The following is a 26472-nucleotide window of genomic DNA, read 5'->3' on the forward strand; positions in this document are numbered from 1 at the left end:
ATGAGCAGAATTCCTGGGAGTGTCCAGGGCCACAGGGGATGTGCATTAATGGAACAATTGCTGTCACAAGTGTCTTTATTTCAATTAAACTGTCAGGGCCTGGTCCCTCAGCTACAGGAGCCACCTCTTCATAAATATTTAGAGAGGTTCTGCTGTTGGGGAAATTGTTTTCCTCCAGTTCTCCAGGTGCTTTAGCACTGCTTTGAGGGAAGGGAACAGCAGGGATTTAGTGGGAGTAAACCATGGAGGGAAGGATGGAAAATGGCTTTTCTGCCGCCCTGAGGAGGGGATTTTGCCAGGGGCTCGGGTTCCTCTGCAATGGCAGGAGGAGCTGGGTTTGTCAGGGGAGCTGTTGCCATGGGGATGCAGGACAAGGGATGAGGAGCCTGGAGCCTCATTGCTGAATTCCAGGGAATTCCAGCCCTGCCTGCCCTCCCTGCACCTGCAGACAGGACCTGGATGGTGCCCATGCCCAGCGCAGGCTGAGGAGCCCTTCAAACCTGAATCCCCCCAGCTGCTGCCAGGGGGATGCAGGACAGGGCATGAGGAGCCTGGAGCATCCTTACGGAATGCCAGGGAATTCCAGCCCTGCCTTCCCTCCCTGAACCTGCAGACAGGGCCTGGATGGTGCCCATACCCAATCCAGGCTGAGGAGCCCTTCAACACAGAATCCTTGGGAGTGCCCACCTTCTCCACAGGCCACTCCTCAGCAGGGACTGAGCCCTGCTGGACACAGAGCACTCCTAACACCAAAATCTGCCCAGTGAGAGGTGATGAGGAGCCTAAAGAACCAACAGAAGGAAAATCCTGATCTTTGTCCCCAAAGGGCTCCTAAATTTGCTGCAGTGTCAGGTGTATTTTTATTTTGTGATGGCACATCAGCTGCATGCTCGCTTCCCTAAGGAATTGTTGGCAGGAGAAGCAGCACATGCTCCAGCAGCAGGAATATGGCTGTGCTGGGAACAGAGCAACCTTGGGGGAGTTCATCCAGCTCTTCCTCCCTGCCCAGAGCTGCAGGATTGCTGTAATTGAGCATTTCAAGGAAACAGCCATAGTTGGAGCCCTGGGAGCACAGACACAGCCAAAAAAAAATGTCTGGAGACCTGCTAAAAGCTTTGCCTGGAAATTCATTTTAATAATGAGAGAAGCACTGGATTATTCTGGTATTAACCTTCAACCTCTGCAGGGCAAGCCCAGCTTAGTTTTTGGAGAATTAAACGGAGGGGTTGGCTTATCCCTGCTCTGAGCGTGGTGGGCAGTGACACCCGGGCACACGGAGGGGTCACAACGTTCGTGTTTAGCCCTTTGCCTCTAAGCCATCCTTGGCCTCGGCCGCTTCCAGAGCGGACACGTGAGGGAATGGCTTGTGCTGCCAATTCCGGACCGGGGGCAGGAGCAGCTGGGGGAGCCTCTCACAAGCCTCGGCATCACCGTCAGGGTCAGGCACTTAAAAACGGAACCAAAGCACTGCCACGATTCTCCACGGTGCAACAGACAGCTGATCTGCTTCCTGTGTGACAGCTGGAGCTGATGGCAGATGACTCAGACACTTAAGGAGAGGCTTTTGAAAGGGGAAATCTACCTTTTCCTCCTTTTTAGATCACAAACAAGCTGGTACTTAACAGGCTGCTGTTTGGCTATTGATGGACGGGTGTGATTCACGTAAAAGCTGTTTATTTACATCAGAGCCGTTCCTCAAAAGGAGATGTGACAAGTACAGCATGAATGATTCATTCCCATCGCTTTGCTCTGCTTTCCTGCTCATCAAGGAACAGTTTGATGCATCCAGCTGGGCTCTGCTTCCTCATCCCTTTCCGCGTCTCCTTCCTCCCACAAGCCTGCTCAGCCCAGCTCAGTGTCCCAGCTCTGCTCCTGCCGACCCATCCCTGATGCTGCTGGGTGGTGCAAGTCACGATGTTGGTTTTCCATGAAGGAGAAGGGGCCGCAGCTCTGCTGAACTCCCTGTGCAGGGTGTGTTTTTCCTGGGGAGGAGAGGATGGAGAAACAGGCCTTCAGCCCTTGGACCTCGCTCCAAGCTCACAGATTGGAAATTCCAGGGCCGTGCTTCCCCCGTTAGGAATATTTGGTGTTGGAAATCTTCTTCCAGAGCAAGGTCTTGAGGTTGTTGAGCACGAGGGAGTGGTGCACTTCCATCTGGCTGGCCAGGCCACTGAGGGTCATGCAAGTTCGGAGCTGTTTCTGCAGCTCTTCCTTCAGCTCCAGGGGAGCTCCATAGAGCAGATAGTCCTGCAGCAGCCCGCACACCTTGGCCAGGTTGGGCTGCACCACGTCGCTCTTGCACTGCTTCAGGAGTTTGTCACACGTGGCCGTGCAGTCCCGCCCGTAGGTGCAGTCCCCGTTCTGCTCACAGTGCCGGCCCTTGAGGAAGCCTCTGATTGTCATCTCCGTGGCCACCTTGCGCAGGTTGACCATCTTGAAGTCGAACTTGTCGTTGTAGCCCACGTTCCTGAGGCTGCTCTCGCAGATGTAGAAGCTGCCGTAGGTCCCGTGGAAGATTTCCTCCACGAACTCCAGGAGGCCGATGGCGATCTTGGCGCGCCGGGGCCAGGCCGGCGCAAACCACTGGTGGATCAGCTGGTGGGCGAGGGAAGGCAGCAGGGACTGCAGGAAAGGGGGGACATCCACCCCGTACAGGGAGGTGTGGGGGATCTTCTCGGTGACATAAAGGTCCCCACAGTGCCCCAGCAGCTTGGCCGTGTGCTCCTTCTCGTGCAAGGAGAACATGAGGAGGAACTCGTTGAGCTGGAGCAGCGCCCAGATGGATTTGGCCTCTGCCAGGGACACCTTCCCGTCACGGTTCACGTCTGCCATGGTGATTATCCGGCTCACCAAGGCGGGAAGAGATGGCTGATCCCCCAGCTTGGACTGCAAACAGCACAAAATTGGCATCAGACCCTCACAGCTCTCCCTGTTTGGGTGTCACATCACAAAACAGAACTGGGGGAGCAAAGAACTGAGCTGGGGAGGAGGAGGAAATGGTGACACTCCAGAAAATGCCACACAACGTGTGGGCATCCAGCTCCAGCAGAATTTTACCAGCCTCAGGGCTGCTCTAGAGCTGGAACCCCACCACTGCTGCAGAAGCCCCAAGAGGGGAAACTACCAGGACCACCAAATCAGCTCTGCCCAGCACAGATGCCACCCAACAGGGGTAACTACCAGGACCACCAAATCAGCTCTGCCCAGCACAGATGCCACCCACAGCCGTGGCACAGCCACCTCCAGAGATGCTGCTACTGAAATCTCACAGATAAGAACTCATTTCCTCCACTAATCACTGCATGGCACTGGCACCCCACTAATCACTGCATGGCACTGGCATCAGCAGTGGATGGGGGGCACAGGATGGAGGAGCTCTCGCTCAAAGGGAAGGAAAAACACAGTTGGTGTTTCTGACTCACAGAGCCGTGCCAGGGCTGTGGATCCCACAGGGCCCTGCACTGACCTTCAGGAAGTTGAGGAGCATCTCCTTGAACTCGTCCATGGAGGTTCCCCGGGTGGGTTTGTCGAAGAGCACCACGTCCCTCCTGGGCACGGAGTCCGGGCGGCTCTCGGCCCTCAGGGCTTCCCCGATGCCACATTTGATGATCACCTCCCTGTCCCTCCAGAGCCCTCTGTACACCTGGAGCACAGGGAAGGGCACAGCAGGAGGAGGGAGCTGGGTGCTGGTTTGGGATGGGCACAGGGGGAGATGTGCAGGGTTTGGGGCTGGTGCCCAGCCCTGGCACGGCTGGGGGGCACGGACCTACCTGCTGGCTGGGGGAGGAGGAGAGGCAGTGCTGGAACAGGAGGCCACGCTCCTCACACAGGTCCTTGCACGTGGAGCCAGAAATGATCCCTTTCTTGTACTGGTCACACTGGGGAGGGCAAGGACAGAGAGGAGCTCAGCAGGGACAGATTTCTACTGGCCCTTAGGAGTGGCTCAGTGCCTTGGGCTGGCAGGGACCCCTGTGCTGCTGGAGGGATCTCAGGGATCTCCTGGTTGCTGCTGCTGCTAATCCAGGGGTTTGGGAGAACTTCCTGCGCTGGAGGAGAGGGCAGCGTGGAGTTGGGTGAGGAAGCACAGGCTCAGGCTGCTCAGCAGAGCCAGGCTGGCCCCAGTCCTGGGGGTGGCAGGGACAGGGACAGACAGTGGCTCTGATCCATGGCCAGGCTGGAGCTGGAGACATCCTTGGGCAGGAGAGGCTGCAGCTCTGCAGCTCCTCAGCGAGGGCACAGCAGCCTCAGGGCTGGAAGCTGGAGCTGCAGACATTCACTGCATCTTTTCCCTTTTTTTTTCTGCTGTGGATGGGAATTAACCCTTGGACCTGCTCACAGAGGACACGGCCAGACACGGAGCCTGGAAGCCCCAGCTCCGAGCAGAAATTAGCACCCAAGACCCCGCGGTCGGAGTCAGGCAGAAAATCAAATTAAACGATCGTTGCTGTTGTTATGGCAATTCCTGCCTCCCTTCTCTGCTGAGGGATTGATCAACGAGGCTTGTTCTGACACAGCCCAGCTCCCCCTCCTCTCCTGGGCTGGGCTGAGACCCACTCCCATGCCAGGGGCACACGCAGCACTCCTGGGGACATGCCATGGGGAACATGGAACATACCACAATCCCATGGAACTACACTGCAAACCCCAAACAGGGCAAAACACACAGAGCCAGGCAGCCACACAGAGCTCTGCTGCTCTCCTTAGGGCTGCTCAGCAGCCACAGACAGGTACCATGGACTGAGTGCTCCCTTTTCCTCCCGCTCTGCAGAGCCCAGAGGGGACTGTTGTGATGCTGTCCCTGCCCACAGATCCTGCTCCCTGCCCTGCCATTCCAGCTTCACCTGCACAGACATGGATGTGCCCACGCCTGCCTTGGCTGCTTCCCTCTGCCATCTCACAGAATTGTTTCACCGTCACCCTGGCAGGGTAAGGTCACCCCTCCTGCTCTGAGCCCTGTGCCATGCTGGGGACAGCAGCTGCCAGGAGGGCTTCTCCTCCCAGCTCTGGGGCTCCCACAGCCCCAAAGAGGACAGGAGCCAGGGGGCTGTGGTGCCACTCACGATGATCATCCGGCAGACGTGGCCGCGGCACAGCTCCGAGTAGGACGCGTAGTGCATGTAGGCCACCCAGCTGCCCACGAAGATGCCCAGCCACACCACCAGCAGGTACTTCACCTTGATGCCCGGGAGGCGGCCCTGCAAGGCAAAGGAAACGCTGTTGAAACCCTTTTGGAAGGGCAGGGCATTGCCCAGGGCAGCACAGCTGGCCAAGGATGGCTCTGCCACAGAAACCGACCTGAGCGCCGGGGAAACCTTCAGCCTTTTTTATATATATATATTCATCAGTCTCTTATGCAACTCCTGCTGCAAGTAGGTCACTTAAAATTCCCTAAAAGCAGGGGGATTAGCAGGCTGGGCTGCAAGGAGCTGGATGCTGTGCATGCCTGGGAGCTGTGGCCACATCCTCCTGCTCTCCTGCCCTGTGCAGGGCTGGGGTATCCCAGTGGGGCTGCAGGAGCTCTGTTCCTGTTTGGGGGGACCCCTCTCAGCAGAACCCCCCCTTTAGAAAGCCCCAAGGGCAGGGGAAGCTCCAAACAGCAGTTCCTGTGTGGGAGTGGGTGAGTAACAAACCTAGGAGCTCACAGGTGATGCTCTGTGCAAACAACTCGGAGGCTCTCAGCAGGATTTTGGGTTTTTGGCTTTGTTTCCTCCCCCCTGACCCTGGCACAGCAGCGCTGCTGCCATCTGGCCTCCTGCAAGAGAGACTGCTCACCTGGCTCGTGTAACGGAGCAGATCCCAGCAGTTCCAAAGGGCAGGGAATGAATCCTTGCACTAAACAAACCCTTCCATCCCTTCTCTGTAGGTAATTCTACAGAATCCCTGGCCTTTGACCACCTCCAAACCCTCCTCACGACCTGCTGCTGGGATAGGGCTGGATCTGGGTGGGTGCAGCACCTTTAAAACCTGCCAAGGATCCTGGCTTGGGTCTTGTAGCCCAAAACCACTCCCCACTCCAAAGTGCTCCTCCTCAGCCCCTTTCCAGGAGCTGTCAGGGCTGTGGGAGCCACAGGAATGGGCAGCGAGGGTGAGAGCAGGCAGGTCTGCCTCGAGATCGTGACATTTCTCCCATTAATTGGAAACCCTAAAGTGTGAAGAGGACCAGGGTGCCCAGCTTGCCTGTGAAGCAATGGCACTGCTAATTAACGTGAAATTAAATTAAAAGAGAAGCCAAGCACAGCCAGGACTTGGCAAAGACAAAGTGTAGGTGGCTGCTCCTGTGAGGTGAGAAGCAGCCCATGGCCCTGAAGTCAGGCACACTGAGACTTTGAGATCCCCCCAGCACAGGAGCCCCCCAAAACTCAGTAAAGGGGCGTTTCCAGGGACTTCCCACTAGAGATATGTCTTGTCTGGAATAGCCAAAATGTCACTTTTTACTTATTCTGACTTAGAATGCATCCTGTAGCAGAAGGGGAGTCAGGACTGCTGCCTGAGCATGGCATGGGGAGCTCTGGCTTCATCATCCCCTAAAGGGTGGAAAGAAATGTGGGAGTGGGGGATGCATTTCAGTGAGAGATTTCTCCTGAGATTTGCTTGGATTTTGGATTGTGAGGGTTCCTCCAGTGCCTCAGTCTCAAGGCACAGGGGATTCTCTCCCCATTACCTTCCCTGCACTGAAGGGTGTTACCCTGCGAGAGTTGCTGTGTTTAGTTTTAGAGCGACTCTGGAGGATGTGAAAGTGACTTTGGGCTGGGGCTGACTTCAAAGGCAAAATGGATGCAGCATCAACAAAATCCTGCTCCATCCCTGTGGCTCCCCGGGGAACACGGGGGTTGTTTCACAGCACTCCCAGCTCTGCACCCACCTCCTGCCAGCACCCTCTGCCCACCGGGTATCCCCTCCCTCATCCCCTCCGGGATAACCCCTCTGGTCCAGGATCTCTGCCACAGTCAGGCTTTCCCATCCCAGGCTGCAGAGAAAACCCCCATTCCAGCATCCCTGACATCCCCAGCATCCCTGGAGATCTGAGGGAGGTGCCCGGCCCTCGGAAGCTCAGGGATGGGAAGAGGACGGAAGATAAAGAAAGAGAAGGAAGGAGCCATCCCTGCCCTGCTGCATCGGCGGCTTCACCGAGCGCTGCGGGCTGGGCTGCCCGGTGCTCCCCGGCTCCGGCACGGCGGAGCGGGCGCGGGTTATGCAACCGCTGCGGCCCCGGCTGCCGCTCCAGACCCCCGACGTGCCGGTGCCCGGCCCCGAGCTCCTTGCACCGGCGTCGGGGGAGCCGAGGCGGAGCGTCCCTTTGTGCACGGCCGGTGCCAGCATGCGGAGACGGGCATCCCCGAGCCCGCATCCCAGCGCATCCCCCCGGCCCGGCGCATCCCCGAGCCCGCATCCTCCATCCCGGCGCATCCTCGCTCCGCCGGTACCTGCAGGCCCTTGGAGAAGGGGCAGAACAGCACCAGATGCACCAGCCGCCGGATCCTCCGCATGCTGCGGGCGCCCCGCGGCCGCGGGCCTCAGGCTCCGGGGGGCATGGCCGGGGCGGCCGCGGCCCCCGCAGCGCCGCCGGGGCCGGGGCGGGCCGGGGTCCCGGCAAGGGGGGCCCAGGCGCGGCGCTCGCTCCGCCGCAGCGCCCGGCCCGGCCCGCGGGGCTCGGCGGCTCCGCCCGGCGCGGGGCGGTGCGGGAGGCGGGGGCGGCGCTCGCAGCTCCGCCGCAGCCCGGGGAGCCGGGGCTGTGCGGCCCCGCTCGGCCCCGCTGGGTTAAGCCAACCCAGCGCTCCGCATCTGGGCACCCCGCCCGCGGGGCTCATGCCCCATCCACCCGAGCATCCCGCTCGAGGATCTCATGGCCGTGCCCATCCCATGTTCCGGGGTTCCACCCACCCGGGGATCCCATCCCCGGGCTCACCCCACCACACAGCCCTGGCTGATGATCCTGGCAGAGCAGGGGGCGTCTGTGGAGATGCCGATCCCACCTGGGCCCCAGCACTCACAGCAGCTCCAGGTGTATTCAAAGCCATTTTGGGGGGCAGAGGGCCAGCATCCCTCCTTGTTACCCATAGAATCTGTGAGCACAGCTCGGGGCTGCACCCCTCCGGCCTGAGCCCTGCCATCACTGCCGCTCCTTCTCCTCCTTGCTGTGTCTTTTCCCACCCTGAATCCCAGCAGCAGCACTGGCTGGTCCTCTCTGTCTGCACTGCAGCCGGACAGGGAAACCTCAGGGCAAGACTTTGACAGGCCAGGGACAGCCCCATCCAGGGAATCCTGTGTGCACAGGCAAGTTAGAGCAAAGGGGACATGGAGCAGATAATATGATGGGAAATGATCTGTGAGACTCAGTCACAAGGGCATTGTTAAGGTAATTCCTTGCCTGCTATCAGCAAATCTTCAGATTATCCGTTGCTCCCTTTTCATGGCTCAGGTTGCTCCTTCCTTTTAAATTTGGTTCACAATGACCTTTGAAAACAAGCTGGTCACTGCGAGCCCAGATCCGTGCTCAGTGTGAGCGCCAAGCACCGAGTTATCAGGGCCTAATGAGCAAAAGCCTTTGCTGGACTAATCCAAATAATGGCGATGGATAAGGAGCATCACACAAAACTGCCTGAAGCCTCCCAAATCCTGCAGCGTGTTTGCTGCCTGCTTTTAACCCCGAGGAGGTCCCTGCTGCTCCAGTGCTGAGCCCTGACCTCAGTGTGGGCTGGGCTGACATTGCCCGCAGCGGTGACAGGGACAGGGACAGTGAATGTCACCTCGGCCACCCACAGCCCCTGTCAGGGAAGGTTTTACCATGCCACTGAAGCCAGGATGGTTCTGCAGCAGGTTCTTATTTTTAGTGTTAATTAAGACAGGAAAGAAGAAGAGCCTCTGAGATTTATTTTTGATGTTGGGGTTGGTAATTTGGGAAACAGCAGGGACGGGAAGGTGCATTGCTGGATGCATTCCACACTCCCTGCTCACCCTGCTCCTGCAGCTCCTTCTGACTTGAACCCTGATTTTGGAGGCCAAGAGTGGGGGAAGAACCCTCGATGGAGATAGGGAATGGCACACCTGGCCAGGACTGAGGATGCCTGGAAATCCACAGAATTCCACTGTGGGGCTCTGCAAAATTCAGGGGTGGATTGTCCAGCGAATCTAATTAGGAATGAGCAGACCATCCCAAGCTGTAATACGCCAAGTAATTAAGTGATTAGTATTGATTGTTAGAATGCCTAATGAGCAGTTATCACTGAATGATTAATTAATCCAATCAAAAGAATAATAAAAATTCTGCAGGTGTACCTTATATTCAACACAGAAGGGAAGTGAGATCGTTCCCCATGGTGCCCATCTCCGGTTTCCATCCCAGGCACCTGGCACCAGGGATGCACTGCCAGGGCTGCTGCCCCTGTGCAAGGGGTCTCTCCCCTCTCCAAAATTCCCCTGGCACTGCCAGGATGGGCTCCAGCACCAGGCAGGCACCCAGAGCTGTTGTAGCTCGAAGGTGGGGAAAATGCTCCCACAGGCGCTGTCAGCATCCAGAAGATGCCGGGATCAGCCAGCGCTCAGCTCCTCCCTGGGAATTCTTTCTCTCGCTGCCTTGATTAAGTCGCTTCAGTTTCTCCTGGTCAAAGCCCTGCTAATCCCAGCTAAGCCCGCAGCGTGCCGCCCGCTGGCCTCTGCTCACTTCCCTGCCAGGCGGTGGCTCTGCGGGCACGTCCCCAAGAGCACGGTGCCCTCGGGACGTGGCAGTCGCGGGCAGGCACAGCCCTGCAGCGGTCATTTGCTGGCCCGTGATGTTTGTCTGACTAAATGATAATGAGTAAATGATCTCCAGCCAGAGCTAACAGCAGTGCGGGGCAGCCTTGACCCGTGAGCAGGGACCCCCATGGGTGGCTACCATCCCCTCCGGAGCACCCTGAGCTGCCCAGCGTCCTCTGGGTGGGATGTCAGAGTTGGGTGACAGCTGGGGACAGCCCAGTGCCATCGCCCGCAGTGCTGCTGCCAGCAGGGGAGGCAGGACCCCAAACCAAAATAGGGGCACATGCTCTGCCCCTCTCCTCTGCCATCAGGATCAGCCCCGTGGCCACACACCAGAGGGATTTCTGTCCCGATGGCACCCGGCATTCCCAGGCAGTGCCGCAGCCCCGGAGATGACGGATCCAGGCTTTAATGCTCTTTTCTGTGCATCTCAGAAGGATTTGAGCTGATCGCCCGCGCTTCCTGCGTGGCATCCACAGCTGGCTCTGCACAGCCCGTCAGCTGCCTCTGCTGCCTGCCGGGCCTGCCGGGCTCAGAGCAGCGGTTATAATTAGAAATGCTAATCAGCTCTTGTGTTTCTGGCTTGACAGCCCTGCCACCCCCAGCACAATCTTCCCTCCAATCTGTCCTGTGCTCGCCCCCTCTGCTTCCTCTCCAAATCCCCGCTACTTGTAATTAAGCACTACGAAGTTTAGGGGGGTTGAATGGGGGTGCTGGGGCTCGTTGGATGCTTTGGGCCAGGATTGCAGCCCCCACAGAGCTCCTGGATTGCTGGGAACTGTTTGGGGGTCTCATCCTTCATTCACCGCCATCCACTGGGGCTGGGGACACCCCAGGGATGTCCCTGGCCCTGAACTGTGAGGGGGAAGAGAAGAAGCTCTGCAGGCAGTGCTGGGGTTAAAGGCAAAGGGTGGTGGCTGTGCCTGGGAGCCCTGCGGTGCTGGCTCTGGAAGGGGAGCTTCTCTCATTGGGATTTCCATCATGTGCCAACCGTGGGCGCTTCCCAGCCGAGGAGGAAAGGGAGCTTGCAAAGGAGCTCGGAGATGGGGGCTGAGCAAGCAGATCCCTGCACTGGCTTTGATTATGGAGTTATTCATCATCAGGTCACGCTCTGGGAGACACAGCCCAGGGATTCCTCGCTCACCAGTGCCCATGCCAGCCCCCAGCCTCTCCACTCCACAGCCAGGGCACGGCTTTCACCCTGGGCATTTTGCTCCCAAAGTCAGGCTTGGCCAGGGAGACATTCCTTGGGGCAGGCACGGGGCTCAGCTGGCCTCAGAAGAGACAGAGATGCACAGGTGGGATGAGCAGCTCTGGACACGGTTTTTAAGTTAACATTCATCTTCCAGGTGCTCCCTGCATATCAGTTTCAGTGAGGAGAGAGGCTGCAGTTTGGAGGGTTGATGTGCAGAAGGTTTTCAAGAAGGCAGTGGCTGTCTGAGCAAAGGAGAATCCCCTCTTCACCTCCTCTGTCCCATGCTCCACCTGGGACACATCTGCTCACTGCAGCATCTCCCAGTGTGTGAATCAACAAAGGGCTCTCCCTCCTCAGCACAATTTGTCCCTGGAGAAAGGGTAATAAGAGAAATAAGGAGGTATCACAAAAAGAGCATGGGAGGGACAGGGCATGGTGGCTTCAGTGATGATGCACTCATGAAAAGGCACCAGCAGCACAGCCAAGTGACTGGGAAAGCTCTGGGGGAGAAGTCGGATTGGATTTGTCATGACTAATTGACTCCCTCCAGCACTGTGGTCCAGCCTTCACGCATGGCATGAGCAGGGTCCCAAGCATCCAGGAATTAATGAGGGTCTGACCCTGTCTGCTCAGCCACTTGAGTTTTGCCAGTGCAGACAGCTGGCTTAAGAGGCCCTTTTATCCTTTACAGATCAGATCAATTTGGATAGTTATAATCTAGTCCTGGTGAAAGCTCAGAGCAGACTTTATTGCCCAACCAGCTCAAGGAGAAAAAAAGCAAGCAAGAGGGAGAGGTCATGCTGAACTATTGATTGTGCTGCTCCCAGACTGGCCTCGGCAGAGAGCTCACCTGGGACAGTTTGCCTCTATCTCCTGCTAATGCTGCTCCATTGATCTCCTGTGACAGGCGGCAACTACAAGAATTTTTGAGGTCAGAGTCATTAAGAGGCATTAATCAATAACAGAGGAAGCAGAGAGAGAGCAACTGTTTGTTTCATGCAGACATATTCCCCGTGTGGATTTTAGCCTGCTGAGGTGTGTGTGGTTTATTTCCAGGGAGGTGTGCCAGGAAAAGAATTCACCTTGTGCTGGACTCTGGCACTTGGAGGAGATCCTGAGCCAGTTGCAACACACTGGCACCGCCAGCAGGGCTGTGCAATAACAGGGCAGCACCTGGGGAGCTTGTGGCATCCAATTCCAGGTACCCTAGCATCCTACCCAGCAATTGCCCAGACTCTCTGTTCCCACACAGGCACCCCAGGAAGAGATGGGCACTGATTTCACATGCCCAAAGACCTGGGTGCTGCTTTCATGTTGTGCTTCTACTAAACAAAGCTGCTGCCTGGCCGTGGTGCAGCCAATCCCAGCAGCCTGCTCTGGGATCCAGCCCTGTGTGAGCTCAGCCCCAGCCCAAATTCATTCCTGTGGCAAGACTGGAGCTGTTCACAAGAAAACAGTCTTTGTGCTGAAAGCACCCCGGGCTGCTCGGCTCCCTCCCGCCCTGCCCTGCGGTGTCAGTACATTTCCACTGCTCCGTGGTGGCAACGCGCCTTTTCCTTCTCCAGCAGCTCCTGTGCTCAGCCCCAGCAAATGTCTGTGCAGGTGCTGGAGCCCATTTTCCCTTGGAGAGGCAGAGAAGGGGGCAGGAGACCTGCACAGGAGCAGGAGGATGGGATCATCTTCAAAGGTGGTGGTTCTGGCACCAGCAGAGCAACCAGCGGCCTCGGGGTGATGTGGGCTGGGGAGGTGCTGGTGCTGCCACGGCTGAGCCCAGCTCCAGGAGCAGCCCTGTGGCACACACCAATGGCACACCTGGACTTAGCCCAAAGGCCCTTTAGTCCTGCTGTGTGCCACAGAGCTGGCACACCCTGTGACAGTGCTGGCAGGTCTGGCAACCCAGGAATGCCACACTCAGCCTGGGGAGAGAGCACGGTTCAGCCAACAGGGCCTGCACCCAGAAGGTGCCATGAGATGCTGCAGAGAAAGGGAAATGTCCTTTGGGAGGCAGGGATGGAGATTCCAATGGAGATCAGTGTCCCCTTGTGGGCACACCTTGCCTCGACTCCCAGAGCCCCAGTGTCCCACTTTATGGTGGTCAGTACTGCAGATCCCCAGGGAAACAGGATCTTCCTCGTTCCTGTAATTACAGCCACACATCCACAGCACAGGCATCAAGGGCTGCAGGAGAGGAGGGGATGAGACTGCTGGCTCAGGTTGCACAGGTGGGGCACACACAGCTCATAAACACCTGGCAGTCCAACACCAGAGACACACCCAGAACTCAGCACCACCAGCTGAATCCAGACCAGGTGTGCCTTTTTATGAGAATCCAGACCAGGTGGACTCTTTATAGGACGCCAGCCTTGGTGGACTCCTTATGGGAATCCAGCCCAGGTGTGCCTTGTTATGGGAATCCAGCCCAGGTGTGCCTTGTTATGGGACTCCAGCTCAGGTGGGACACATGATGCTGGTGATGAGCAGAGGCTCCCTGAGCTGAGAACCTCTGAGGTGGGAGATGCAACAAACCCCCCTCCAGTGCCAGGTTGTTCACCAAGAGAAGTCCTTGGCTCACAGCTCTGCCTTCCCTGCTCAGTCCATCAGTCTCCAGGTCAACCACCCAGTCCCTTTCACCGTCACAAAATCCATCAGAAACAATTTGATTTCCTTTATTTACACATGGCATTTGGGAGAAAGCCTAATCATATTGCAACTTGAAAACAAAAAGAGTTATTCCAATTTTACATCCTTGTGCCTGAGACAGCTCAAGATGTGCAGCCAGACAAAATGTCCTGTGCTGGGCACACCCTCATTTACGAGCATGGTGCGGAGACTGTGAGGTGCAGGGGGATTTCCAGCCTGTGGTTTCAAACGTAAATGCAACAGTAAGATCTGGAAGTCTCGTGCTTTTGCTACCTCCTGTTTTTGGCAAAGTCTACCAGAAGCAAAAAAATAAAAGTCAGTGCTGGGGGGTTTGGTGGTGTGTTAACCCCAGCTGCAATCCTTGCCTGATGCACGCTGGCTCTGCAAACTCCAATTATCAGCCTCACTGAGAGCCCTGGCACTCTGTGGGGGGCTGGTGTGGCATCCCTCTCAGGATCAGCATCCTGCCTGGTGTCCAGCATGGATTCAAATCCACACTCCAGCAGATGCAGTCTTACCTTTCCAATAGAGTTACTTGTAGGTGAGTAAAGGTTACAGGAAGGAAGGAAGGTTGAGATTATTTAATAGCCTTTTAAAACACGTTTCTCTCTTAATTGCATGTTGCCAGAGTCAAAGTCCTTTGGGCTCTTTGCCTTACCAGAGGCCAGTGAAGGCTGTGCCTGCGGGCAGTTTAGCAATCTCATGCTTCTGGTTCTTGTGCAAGGCTGTGCTGTGAGCAGGGAGCTGCAGCGCTCACGTTGAAGCCACGCTGAGTCACCAGCCGGTTCCTCCCCAGTGTTTACTCTGCTGTCACCAGAGCGCTGACGTGTGATTACCGGGGAGCCCAGCGAGCACAGGGAGTGTGGCCATGGAGCAGCAGGAGCCAGCGTGGAGGCTGAGGGTCAGGCTGAAGCTCTGCCCCTGTGACTGTGGGCTCACCATCAGCTCCCACACAAGGAGCAGCAGGAAAATTTCACCTCCCATGTGCCCTTTTAGGTGACAGGGAAATGAGATTCACCCACATCCTTTGCACAAACTGCTCTTAGCACCATCCTCGCCAAGCAGACTGTGGTGTTCCCAACCAGGGGAAACCTCTTCTCTGTCTTTGCCAGGGCAACACTTCCAGGAAAGATGATGCCAGCCAGTGATGTCAGCCCTTGGGGCAGCCTTGCTTATGGATGCAAACAAGGTCCAGGTTCCCAGCCTGCAGCCGTGCCCATGTGAAGGTGTTACACAGGGTAAACACGTCAGTGCTGTGATGCTGGACTGTCCTGTGTACCCTGAGCTACACAAAGGTGACACACAGTGACACCAGGCCCTGACACATCTCCCAAAGCCAGCTGTTAATTCAGATAGGTGAAGAGGCAAGAGGATAGATCAATGGATGCATGGATGCATGGACGGACAGACTGACAGAGGTCTGGAAGGAGTTACAGCAGATGTGTGGATCACCTCACTGTCCCCAAGCCCCTGACAATGGGGGTTGCTGTGCAGCACGAGGTGCCAAGGAGTTTGTACAGCCCACAGCTTCATGCTGTCAGCCCTTCCCGTGAGGGCTCCCAGCCTCACACATGCGTGCCACGAAAAGGCCACCAACAAGGATGTTTGGCTGCTTGCTGCTTCCTCCTCCCCCCCACTTTAATGTCACCAAACCCAGCTGCTGCTTTCAACACACGGCCTTTGGCAGGAGGCAAAGGGAAGCAGGCCGATGGGTAGAGCTGCCAGAGGCGCTGTGGGAAGCCAAGGGCAGAGGCAGGGCGAGGCAGCACAAGTGAGATCCTGCACAGATCCAGCCTTCCTTCAGCACAGCCGGCATCTCCAGAGGGTCCTGCTGAGCACCCACCCAGCCTCGAGCCTCCTGCTGCTCTACAACCTGCTCAGTCAGGAGATGGACACATCCCTCCTTCCTTCCTACCCCTCCAAGTGCTTTCCCTCTCTTCCCTTCTCCATATGTGGGAGATGTTCTCCCTGGCTCTGTTTCTTTACCAGTCAGAAGCTAGTCATCCACAGGGAGGTCACATGCTGTTGCCAGGGAAGCAATAAATTTAGGCAAATAAAAGATAAAGAACACAGCCAGATTATTGTAAGACAAGGGTAATGCTTTGAGTTTCATGACTCTTCATGGAGCCAGGCACAGAAATCCCACCACCAGTGATGCTATGTAGACCCTTCTGCTTGGCACTGGATGTGTTCTTGCTCCTGCCAAGGATTCTGGGCCCTGCTCAGCTACACTACCAGCAGGGTACCCTTTTAACATGTTTAAATAATCCAGTCAGTAGGTTAAATATGCAAAACACACAGCACAATCTAGCAAATCAGGGTTTCTTGAGTATTTGGAACTGCTTCATCCTGGCTGCTGCAGCTTGGGAGGACAGGGATGGGGTCACCTTTGTCTCTACCCCAAAATGGCCATGTTTCAGGGTGATGGGGTGATGCTCGTGTTGCACAGCAGGCAGAGGCTCTCGGGCCTCCTCCATCAGGCAGTTTGTTATGAAAATGTTAACGCACAGGCTGTCGTCATCTGGCAGCACCACCGCCTGCCTTATGAAATAACTCAGCATGACAGCTCTGCTTGCTCGCAGGCAGGCCCATGTCTGGCTTCTAATCTGGCATCAGAAAGCGCTCCCCTTCCTTGAGCTGCAGACTAATACTAAATGTTTCATTTGCATTACTCCAGATAACGCGCTGGAGAGCGTGGGGAGAAGGGGATGGCAGCCAAGCTCCTCCAGGAGCCCACACGTGGAGCGTTGCACCAGCCCCACCATGCCGGATCTGCTCACTGCGCTTGCCACAGGCACCGTGGCCCTGCCGGGATTTACATTTCAGATTCCCAACGTCAGCCAGCGTTCATGAGCTCCATGGACCAGCCCGTGCAACTTTCTTCCAGGGACTTTCTTTCGTGTCATCAGAAGGGAAAAGTCACGAGGATAGCACAGAATCGCTCCGGGCCCAGCGTGTGCTCAGCTGCAAAGGTCTTGGTGACTTCTCAGGCATATGTTGGCTGGCACGGCGCTGGAGCAAGGCTCCCTGAGCAGCCCACACGACACAGGCAGAGGGGATTAATCTCATGCTGTGTGGAGATGCTAATACAATAAGGGTTCTTTGTGGCATTAGCTGGAATCATGAGACCAGCTCTGAGATGTCATTGCCTGGCAGCCGTAGGGAGTGCCAGCCAGGAGCTCTCTGTAGAGAAGGAGCCTGTCTCCTGTTCCCAACCCTAAAGCTGCTGTGGGGTAAGGAAAGTGCAGTGAGCTCTCCTTTTTCTGGTGACAGCTCGTTTGGGAACAGCACGCAACTTCTGTTGGTGAATCCAAGGACAGCTGAGGGAACAATGGTTATTTTAACAGGGCTAACATATTTCCATGATTTTTCCAAGAGCTGTAAAGCTGTGGATGCCAAGGGGATGCTCAGAACCACAGGGTCACATCTTACCCCACTGAAGTCTCCGCGGAGATTTGCAGGACTTGCGTTTTGCTATAAAAAGTGTTGCAAAACCAGCCGAGCTCAATGAATGGTTTGTGTTGGTTCCAGCAGACACTTTCATCTCCCACATCAGCTTTGTACCCACAGAGCTTCGGGGCCTGATCCTATCCTAACCCCAGTGCCAGCAGGGAAAGCTCCATCCCGCCCCGCATGTTTGTGCCGCTGGCAAAACAGCATCAAGCACCAGCAGAGAACGTGGGTAAGGGTCTATGAGGTTTGTGTCCCTCACAGTGCCCTGAGGGACACAGATTCCCTCACAGCATGGAGGAGACCAAAGCCTTTCCATGGCGCCACACAAGCAGTGAAAATCCCCCACAGAGCTCCATGAGAGCCCCAAAGGCCCACAGGGCTCCATGAGGGTTTCATGAGAGGACCAAATCTCCCACAAAGTTTTATGAGGAGACAAAACATTCCCAGGGCTCCATGGGGGTCCCAAAACTCCACATGATTCCATGAGGGTCCCAAACTGCCACGACCGAACCCCCCACAGAGCTTCACGAGGAGACAAAACGCCCCCGGAAATCCATGGGGGGGATCTCAAAACTCCTCATGCTTCTATGAGAGTCCCAAACTTCCTCCATGCGGGGACCAAACCCCCACAGTGGCTGGTGAGGGCACCAAACCCCCACAGTGCCCCGTGAGGGAACCAACGGCCCTCCTCCCCTCGCCATGGCCACGGCGCTCCCCGCCCAGCAGCCCGAGCAATGCCCGCTCCACAGGGAACGTTCCCCGCTCGTTAGCCCGTCCCGCCCCGCCGAGGGAGCGGCAGGGCGGGCAGGGCCGCCCACATAAGGCGGGCTCAGCGCGGGCTGCCCGGGGAAGAGGCGGCAGCAGTAGCGGCTGGTCCGGGTGGAGCCGTCATGGAGATGGGGTGGCTGCTATGGAGCACGGCCGTGCTGCTGCTGCTCCACGTCCTCATGGAGCTCAGCCCCACCGTCAACTTCGCGCTGCGCATCGGCTTCTACTGCGTGCTGTGCCTGGTGGCCTCGGCGCTGGCGGCCGTAGCCTGCCTGCTGATCAACGGCGGCCGCAGCGTCAAGAACATGAGGTGAGAGGGGAACGGGGGCCGGGGACAGCGGTGTCACCGCCCCGCCGCTGCCCGGAGCTCCTGGGGTGGTGGCGGCCTCTGTCACACCGGTGGCAGCGCAGCCCCGGGGGTCCCCTCTAGGCTCAGGGGTGGCTGTCCTGGCCTGTGGCAGAGCCCTCGGCATGTTTGGGGATGAAGTGTCTGGAAGGTGGCGGTGGTGGCTTTTTAAGGGAAAGCTGGAAGAGAGCGGTGTTTGTTGAGAGTAGCAGAGCGCTGGAGCAGGCTGTCCAGGGAGTGTGAGGAATCTACCTGTCTGGAGACATTCCAAACACACCTGTGTCACTGGGTGACCCTGCCGTGGTAGATGGAGCCGGTCTCCAGAAGGTTCCCTTTGATCCTGACAATTGGGTGGTTGTGTTTGGGCTGTTTCCTGCCCCGGCAGCAGAGGCTGGCAGGCTGTGTGCCATGTGCTGCCGGGGCACGGCTCTCCTGCAGCTGTTGTCCGGCCCTGTGTCCCCTGACAGGACACCTGTGACAAGGGCCAAGGGGCTGCTATCATCCAGCACCCCCTCTCCGTGCCAAGGTACATTCTATGTACAGAGCTGGCACTTCTGCTGGCAGCCCAGGACAGCTCATTTCCTGGTTTTGCTGTCCCCTAGGCAGCTTTTTACCTCTGCTGAGCATGTCATGTGGATGCAGCGGAAAGGAGAGCCTTAACATCCTTTAGGATCAAAGGTTGGCAGCATCCGAGCAGGTGGAGCTGGACTTTGCTTTGCAGTGTGGCTTTCACATGTAGGACTCAGGGCGGAAGGAGCTGATGTGGTGCCTTGAGGGCTGTGCCCTGCCGGTCCCAGCTGGTGCCATGGCCCCAGGCAGTCTGCTCTCTGATCTCCAGCCTGGCTCTCTCTCCAGCTTTGGTTGCCTTGGCTCACTCAGGAGCAGCTTTCCAACACTCAGCTAGCTCTGCAGCTGGGAGAATTTATGATGTCAGTGATGGAATCGCTATCCTTTTATTTCCCCCCAAAAATAAACCCTCTAAATTTTATGTAAACTTCAAGGAATTATTTGGGAACAAGAATTTGCATTGGATAACTCCTCCTGTTGAAACCCAGGCTGAATTTTGGCCAGAGCCACCCTTTTCCTGTAACTTAAGCCTGTTGTTTCCTTGTAGTGGCACTAGCTGAAGATTCTGGTGATGTATCCCAGCCCCTGGGAGGTCCATGGCTGAGGTGATGCAGTGAGTTCCTTATTTCTCCAACATCCCAGGCTGTTTATTCCAGCTTGGGAAAGGGGGCTGGAGCAGAGCATGTGCTGGTGGATAGACAGTGATAATGGTGTTGTTGCCTGGCACAGAACACCCCGTTCTTGCTGTGCTGCTGGCTCCAGTGTCGAGCTGGTGTGACTTGGAAGAGGTTACCCAGGGTGTCTGATAGAGATAGAACTGTTTATCTGGGGTAAAACATCTTGCACGAGCCTCCAATCTGGTAAGCAGATTTCAGTAGTCCTTGAAAATCAGAGTATCCCAAACAAGCCCCTGTGACTGGCTGTGGAGCAGAGCACGTGAATCTGGGGGCTGCTGGCTTTCATACTCGCACTGTTAGGGATGCACTGAAAAGTCCCATTCCCTGTCATTTTTGTGCTCCTTGTCTCTGGCAATAAGTGCACTGGTTTTACAGCTCTCTGCAGCTGTGGCTGCACCACGTCTGACTCAATGATTCTGACAGAGAAGTCACTTGTGGGGTTGTGGGGACTCAGATCCATCCTTTAACCCTGTGGGTGATGGGGCCAGCCCAGCAGGTCCCCCCTGCTCTTTGTCTGCTCTGAGCTCTGCCCCTTTGCCTCTTTCAGCGGCTCACGCCACATCTTGTGCAAGGAAAGTCTGTCCCCGGGCTGGCAGGAGGAAGCTGGATGGTTGCTCTTGAGTAATGTGTAACCAGCCTCTCCCAGCAGCCAGTGAGCACTGTGACTTCCAGAGCGGTGACCTCTTTTTTGGTTGGCAGTCAGAAGGGAGGAGAAGTGTGATTTAGGTCACCCTGGTGGCCTGGCATCCCCCATGACCTCTGTGGTTTGTGTCACCCTGCCTCTGATCACCTGTAGCCCCATCTCTTCACCTGCACTGCACCCCTGTAACCTTGGAGCAGCCTGCACCCCGTAACCTTGGAGCGGGCTGTGGAGCTCTGCGTTCCTCCCCGTGTCCTTTCCCCGGGTGTGGCTCTTTGCAGCAAGTTGAAATGAGGACTGATAACAGTGTCACCTCGGGGCATTGGCCTGGCCTGAACTCCGGTGTCACAGCCAGCTCGGGCGGTCTGCATGGGGGGACACCCCATGGAGATGTGAACCCTGCTGTGGGTAGGGGCAAGCTGGGAAAAGTATTGTGGCTCAAAAGTTTATGGAGACTTTCAGAGAGCAGATGCTGGGAGCTGCTGTCAAGAATGAGATGCTGTCCAGGTGCTCACCTCCCACCTGAGTGACAAGATGCCTCTCAGCAGGATGGTGCTGCACAGTTCCCAAGCTGGACCCTGTGGTGGGGACAAAGCTGGCTGTCCCTCACTCTCCTGCTGCAGGAAGGAAAGCTCCGTCCCCTGTCTGCCAGGGGAGAAGGTGGCCCTGAGGCAGGACATCCAGGTGCTTGCTGGAGGTCAAGTCAGCTTGAATCAGCTCTAGGGAGAGCAGATCCAAGCTGGTGGCTGTTCCTGGGAGCCTTGTTCACGTGCAGGCTCCTCTGCCACCTGTCCTGTAAATGGCTGTTCCCTTGCCCAAAATAGCCCCCGTGTTCTGCCAGCTTCTGCCTGTGTCCTTTGGCCTAGCTGGAGAGTCCCCAAGTGCCCCGGTCAGGGGGTGGCATAGATGGGCCCTGCTCCCGTGGGCTGACAAGGAAATGTGCTCCAGTGCTGGCATGGCTGTTGGAGTGTTCCAGCTGGGAAAAGCTGGGAGCTCTGTCAGACCTGTGCATCCACTGGGGAAGGGCAAAAGCTTCAGCAGGGTTCTGCTTGGGGGCACGCAGCCTCTGCCAAGCCACGTGAGGAGCATCCTGTTTGCTGCCTGCATCCTTGCCTTGTGCAGGGAAATGTTTCTCACCTTCATTCCCCTCCTTCCTTGTGCACCCCGGGTTTGTTTGTATCACTGAGCCCCATCTCCCAGCACTGCAAGGAGCAGACCTGGCACAGCCTTCCTTGGGGGTCGGGTGTGCTGGGGAGTGGCAGCTCCTGGGAGAATTGTTTGACAGCTTGTGGGGCCCTGCTGCTTGCAGGGCGAAGAGCCTGGTAGCACCAGGGCAGCCCAGAACCCTGGCACTGAACAGCACTCCTGCAGCACATGGGACCATGCAGGACAGACACCTGGGTGGACCACAGCACAAATAAGACTGGAGGTTCTCTGTCCCAGAGCTCTTCTTGTCTCCTTCCACCCCCACTGGGTATTGCAGGCCTTGGCCTCTCTACTCTGCTGCTGACTGTTTTTTTTTTTTTTCCTTCTGCAGAATCATCAAAGCTGTTGTCAAGACCTTCAAGTATTTCTTCGGCTTGAGGTTTGAGGTGAAGGGACTGGAGAACTTCAAGGTGGAGGGCCCTGCTGTCATTTTGTCCAACCATCAGAGCGTCCTCGACATGATGGGTGAGGAGCTGGTGGGAGGGAAGAGAACATTTCTCCTGCTCACCTTTGGGAGAAGTCCTGCTTGTACCTCCTGGACAAGCAGCCTTGGTGCAGCTTCCCCATCAGTGCTGGTTGTGGGGAGGGTCTCCTGTCACTCTGAGCAACCCCACACCTCTGCAGCCCCCCAGGTTCTGCTGTCCTTGAGGTGCTGGCCCAGCACATGTGCCAGTGGCCCTGCTGGACTCCCTGGGGCTGGGGAATCAGCTGCTGTCACCTGCAGCCACCCTGCCCACTAACTCTGCTGTGTGCCAGGCCTCCTGCTCTCAGAAGCCAGGAGAGAAGCAAGGCAGCAGCCTGTCCCTGGTGCCCCTGTCCTTGTCCCAGGGGTGACTGCTGGGTCTTGCCCTCTGCCATCCCACTAGGGCTGATGGAGGTCCTGCCCGACAACTGTGTCCAGGTGGGCAAGAAGGAGCTGATGTACATGGGCAGCGTGGGGCTCATCATGTACCTGGGTGGAGTCATCTTCATCAACAGGAAGAGCACCAGCAGTGCCAAGATGGTCATGTCAGAGGTGGCCAAGACTATGGTGGCTGAGAATGTGAGTGTCACTGAGGAGCTGGGTGGGGTGGCACGGGGGCATTGTGGCACTCCTGGTGCTCCTGGCTCAGCTTGGCAGAGCTGGCTGGTGTCTCCCACCACTGCAAGTGGATTTCTGGAGCAGAGCATTGTCTCTCCATGTGCAGGTGAAGGTGTGGGTATATCCAGAGGGCACGAGGAACTGCACTGGGGATTTGCTGCCATTCAAGAAAGGAGCATTTCACCTTGCTGTCCAGGCACAGGTAACGGTGCTTTGCCCCTGCATGGGAGCTCTGAGTGCTTTTGCAGTGGCACTGCACACTGGTCGTGCAGTGTGTGGTTTGTTTGCTCTCAGATGAGCTGTGCTCCCAGGTAAACCACTGGTGTCAGAAGTGCTGCCCTGCAGCAGCCAAGGGCCTTTTCCATCCCCTCTGGGAATGGGCATGAATGGCTGTGGACAGTGGAGAATTGCCCTGTGCTCTCTCCTGCCTGCCTCAGTCCTGGTGTCCCCTCTGGAGGGAGGGCTGTGAGGCACAGGCACACTTGATCCCCATTTCCAGGCTTTCCTGGCAGCATGGCAGGGCATTGCCAGTGCCCAGGGCTTCCTGGGGGCATGGCTGCAGCCCAGAGCTCACTCCTGGCAGGGAGCCCAGTGGGTTCTTTCCTGGGGAAGCCCAAAGCTGACGATTCATTTCTCAATCCCCCAGGTCTCAATTGTGTAGTGATGATTCAGGATTGTTAATTCTTGTACTTTAGAGCAACATCTGGGCTTGCTCTGTGTGAAAATAGCTGCTGCCTCCCTGGCAGCCATATGGCAGTTCTGGATGTGTCTTTTCTCTCCAAAATGACAGCATCCATGAGCAGTTAGTGGGGGAGCAGGCCAGAGCTGTCTCAGGAGCAGGGTGTTTGCCTGGGCACAGTGCTGGGGCAGTGTGCCAGAGACTGGGATGACTCGAGGCCTTAGGGGAAACTGGTTTCCCCAGGAAAGGTGCTACAGCAGGGATTTTGGGAAAGGGAAGAGATGCCAGCTCTCTGACTGGGTTCCTTTGGCCAAGCCCAGGGTGTAGCCTGTGTTGTACCATCCCCATTCCTGCCTGGGTGATGCAGCCAAGGCAGAGCCTGGCAGCTGCTGGAGGAAAGGATGACATGGAACTGGTTCCTGCCTCTGCTACACCCCCCTGAGTCACCAACTGTAGATCCTGGCTGTGTTACCAGCACTGCAACAACAGCTCTGCCTGCCCTCCTGGCCCTGTGTCTGTGTGAAGCTTCCCCAGGAGCAATTGATAACAACTGGTGACTCCTTTTCTTAGAAACTGAGAGCAGAGCAGCCACCCTGCCCCAGACACGTGCCTGTACAGCAGGCAGGGCCTGTCACAACAGGCAGCCTGCAGTGTTTGATTGCAGGACAGAAAATACCTGGGGTTTGGAGCCTCACTTGGGTCGAGGAGCCCTAAAAGCCAGTGCTGAGCTGAGGCTGGGGTGGAACTTGGCCCTGGTTCCTAGAGTATCCCTGTGCCTTGAGGCTTTGGGGAGTGCTTTTGATTCCATTTGAGTGCTGATTGTTCTACCCTTTGGGAGTGGGTGTTGCTGCTGGGGCTGTGTGTGCCCTGTGTGTCTGAGAGCCAGGCCAGGTCAGCTTTGCAGCGTGGGATTTGCTGCCTGTCTCTGGCCTGCCCTGAGCTGCTGAAGTGTCACTAACTCCTCTTTTTCTTCCCTTCCCAAGGTCCCAGTGATCCCTGTGGTGTATTCCTCCTTCACCAGCTTCTATAACCCAAAGACAAAACTGTTTACATCAGGTAACAAACAGTCACTTGGAGACAGGGTTGCTGTTGTCCTGTGTGGAGATCTGGCTCACAGGGGTGTGGGAGGGAAGCAGAGCTGGGGTGAACAGGAGGAACCCTGCTGGGAGATGTTTGGAGGCAGTTCAAAGCACTTGGCACCAGAGCCTGGGCTGGGTTAACACAGGAAGGGCTGTAATTAAATACACTGGGGGATGTTTTCATTAAAAATTGGGTGCCACCTCCTGCTGTGGGCAGGCTCTGGCTGGGATGGCAGTTTGGGGCGCAGGGGGATTATTCTGGGTGGCACAGCTGTTGGAGCTGGGATCTAACTCTGCCTGTGCTCCAGGGGTGGATGCCTGAAGCCCTGGGAGGGGTTGAGGGCTGTGCTGGGGCTGTCCAGGATGGGGCAAGGCACAGAACAGAGCTCCTGTGGTGTGTGGGTTTCTCACAGGCCCCTCTCTTGTCCCCAGGCAAAATCAAGGTTGAGGTTCTGCCTCCAATAGAGACCAAAGGGCTGACGTCAGACGATGTCACCGAGCTCTCTGACAGATGCTTCAGCACCATGAGGGAGACCCTCTTCAGGCTGTCAGGCCACTCAGGCCAGGCAAAGGACTCCTCCTAGAGCCTTCTCCAGTGGTGTCACCGTGTGGTGGTGGCTGAAGGGACCTACCTGTCTGTTCTTGCCAAATACTGAAAGATCTCCCCCTCCTCTGCAGTGATTTCTAACTCTTGGGAGCACCACAGACTGGTACACACAGGGTGTCAAGCCAGCACTAAGGTTCCCCTCTGAGTGGATTTCTCTTATGGGTTCATTTTCTCACTTTGCACTATCTCTTTTTTTCTGAATTTCTCAGGCATCAAACTTGTGCTACCAAAGGGCTCAATGACTAGAGAGGTGAGTTCCCCCAGCTCTTGCAGCTAGCTTGGGGTGACAGCAAAAGCCTGCCTGGAGCCTGAGCTCTGCCTCGTGTGACTGTCCCTGCAGCTGTGTTCCTGCAGGCTCAGCTCCTGAGGTGGCCCTGTGATGTCCCAGGTGGAACCCACCAGGCAGCAGTTTGTATCAGCACAACCTTCATGCTCCAACAGGGCTGAGAACTGGGGTGAAAATCCAGATTTTGGCTTTTCAGCAGTGCTAGGAGTGTGGTGTCCTGCCTGGACAGCCCAGAGCACTCCCACCCACCAGTGGGACACACAGGCCCGTCCCCTTGAGGTGCCCTTGTGTCACAGCAGCATCACGTTGGGAAACTGCTGCCAGCTCCCCGCCGTGCTGGTGGCTCAGCCTGGGCACATCCCTGCAATGCCCCTTCTGGAGGCAAAGGGCTCTGTCGCGCTCCGTTTGTCACTTGTCATGGTCAGCGCTGGCCGAAAGATGGTGCCTGTCCCGCGTCTCTGCTGCTCTGCGGGGCGGAGCCGCTGCCCTCCAGGGCTGTCAGACCCCTGCGGAGCCACACGGCGGGTGAGCTGCAGCTGGAACGCGGCTGGGAAGGCTTCAGCTCCCCCTTTGGGGGATATAAACCGCTTTTCCAGCCGGATAAAACGGGTTCCCCTGTGCCTTGGGGTGATGGACCAGCAGAGCTCCTGCATCCCTCACCGGGACCTGTGGAATGTTGGGGGCTGGCTCAGGTGCATGGTTCTTTAGCTTTGGCTCTCCTGTTCATGGCACAGGGGAGCTTGGGATAAACCAGCTGGGGCTACTCAGGTAAGCAGCACACCCAGCTCCTGCAGCCTGCAGTTGTGTTTGTCTGGCTCAGCTGGGAAAGGCAGGGAGCTCCATGGAAGGAGCCCTGGGGCCCAGCTGGTGCTGCCAGGGCCTTCATTGGAGGGGCCTTAGTACAGACTCAGGGGATGGGAAGGGTCGGGGTGGGAGGATGGGAACCAAACCAGCACTTTGTGAGAGTGGCAGATAAAGGGCTGTCATGGAGGGTCAACCCAGGAGGGCCCTGGGAGGGCTCCTGGGGAGGGGAACCATGTCTGACTCCTCCTGGGAGGAGGGAGCAGTGCCTCTATGTGCAGTTGTCTGCTGTTCACTTTTAATTGGGCTGAGAATGTTATCTGCTTTACAAAAAATCAACCAAAAAAAAAAAAAAAAAAAAAAGGAAATTACACCTTTGGTTATTTAAATAAAGGAGCCTCCTTGTCTTGTGTGGGGGCTGAGGGAGGAGGATGTGGGGTGCTGAGCCCTGAGCTCTAGCAGGGGTTGGTTTGGTGATGGAGGGGCAGGGGGGGTCCTTGTCACCACCCTGTGACCCCAGACAGGAGGGCTGTGCCTCACCCAGCCTCACTGCTGAGGCACCATCCACCTCCAGAGCGGAATGGGAGCTGCAGGCATGGGCACCCACTCCTGTACCCAGCTCTGCAGACACCAGGTGCTCCTGTCCCTGCTGTGACACCTGGCTTGGGGCTGCAGGGACTTGTCCCCACCTTCTCCCTGCGACAGCAAGCCC

At 56.8% G+C, this 26472-nt stretch overlaps 2 protein-coding genes across 2 annotated transcripts; one reads left to right on the top strand and one right to left on the bottom strand.

The window, feature by feature from the left end:
* Window positions 1-1114: 1114 nt before the first annotated feature.
* Window positions 1115-7538, bottom strand: DIPK1B (divergent protein kinase domain 1B). The gene is made up of 5 exons (XM_058038249.1): window positions 7425-7538; window positions 5061-5195; window positions 3771-3878; window positions 3467-3643; window positions 1115-2886 (listed from the first exon to the last, which is right to left on the bottom strand). The coding sequence occupies exons 1-5, from the start codon at window positions 7485-7487 to the stop codon at window positions 2074-2076; spliced, it is 1296 nt and encodes a 431-aa protein (XP_057894232.1). The 5' UTR covers window positions 7488-7538; the 3' UTR covers window positions 1115-2073.
* A 10368-nt stretch (window positions 7539-17906) lies between these two features.
* On the top strand, window positions 17907-26153 carry AGPAT2 (1-acylglycerol-3-phosphate O-acyltransferase 2). Its single transcript, XM_058038229.1, has 6 exons — window positions 17907-18101; window positions 21559-21692; window positions 22094-22269; window positions 22415-22510; window positions 23971-24043; window positions 24499-26153. The coding sequence occupies exons 1-6, from the start codon at window positions 17914-17916 to the stop codon at window positions 24648-24650; spliced, it is 819 nt and encodes a 272-aa protein (XP_057894212.1). The 5' UTR covers window positions 17907-17913; the 3' UTR covers window positions 24651-26153.
* The last annotated feature ends 319 nt before the right edge of the window (window positions 26154-26472 follow it).

The sequence above is a fragment of the Melospiza georgiana genome, chromosome 20, assembly GCF_028018845.1.
Source record: "Melospiza georgiana isolate bMelGeo1 chromosome 20, bMelGeo1.pri, whole genome shotgun sequence".
In the NCBI taxonomy this organism is placed as follows: Eukaryota; Metazoa; Chordata; class Aves; order Passeriformes; family Passerellidae; genus Melospiza; species Melospiza georgiana.

Bases quoted from the DNA above. Each gene is read 5' to 3' on its own strand.
- AGPAT2 (XM_058038229.1), top strand. From the start codon at position 17,914: ATGGAGATGGGGTGGCTGCTATGGAGCACGGCCGTGCTGCTGCTGCTC. The intron at 18,102-21,558 runs GTGAGAGGGGAA...TTCCTTCTGCAG, and splicing joins CGCAGCGTCAAGAACATGAG to AATCATCAAAGCTGTTGTCA. The intron at 22,270-22,414 runs GTGAGTGTCACT...CTCCATGTGCAG, and splicing joins AGACTATGGTGGCTGAGAAT to GTGAAGGTGTGGGTATATCC.
- DIPK1B (XM_058038249.1), bottom strand. From the start codon at position 7,487: ATGCGGAGGATCCGGCGGCTGGTGCATCTGGTGCTGTTCTGCCCCTTC. The intron at 3,879-5,060 runs GTGAGTGGCACC...TGCCCTCCCCAG, and splicing joins ACGTCTGCCGGATGATCATC to TGTGACCAGTACAAGAAAGG. The intron at 3,644-3,770 runs GTAGGTCCGTGC...CCTGTGCTCCAG, and splicing joins CCTCCTCCCCCAGCCAGCAG to GTGTACAGAGGGCTCTGGAG.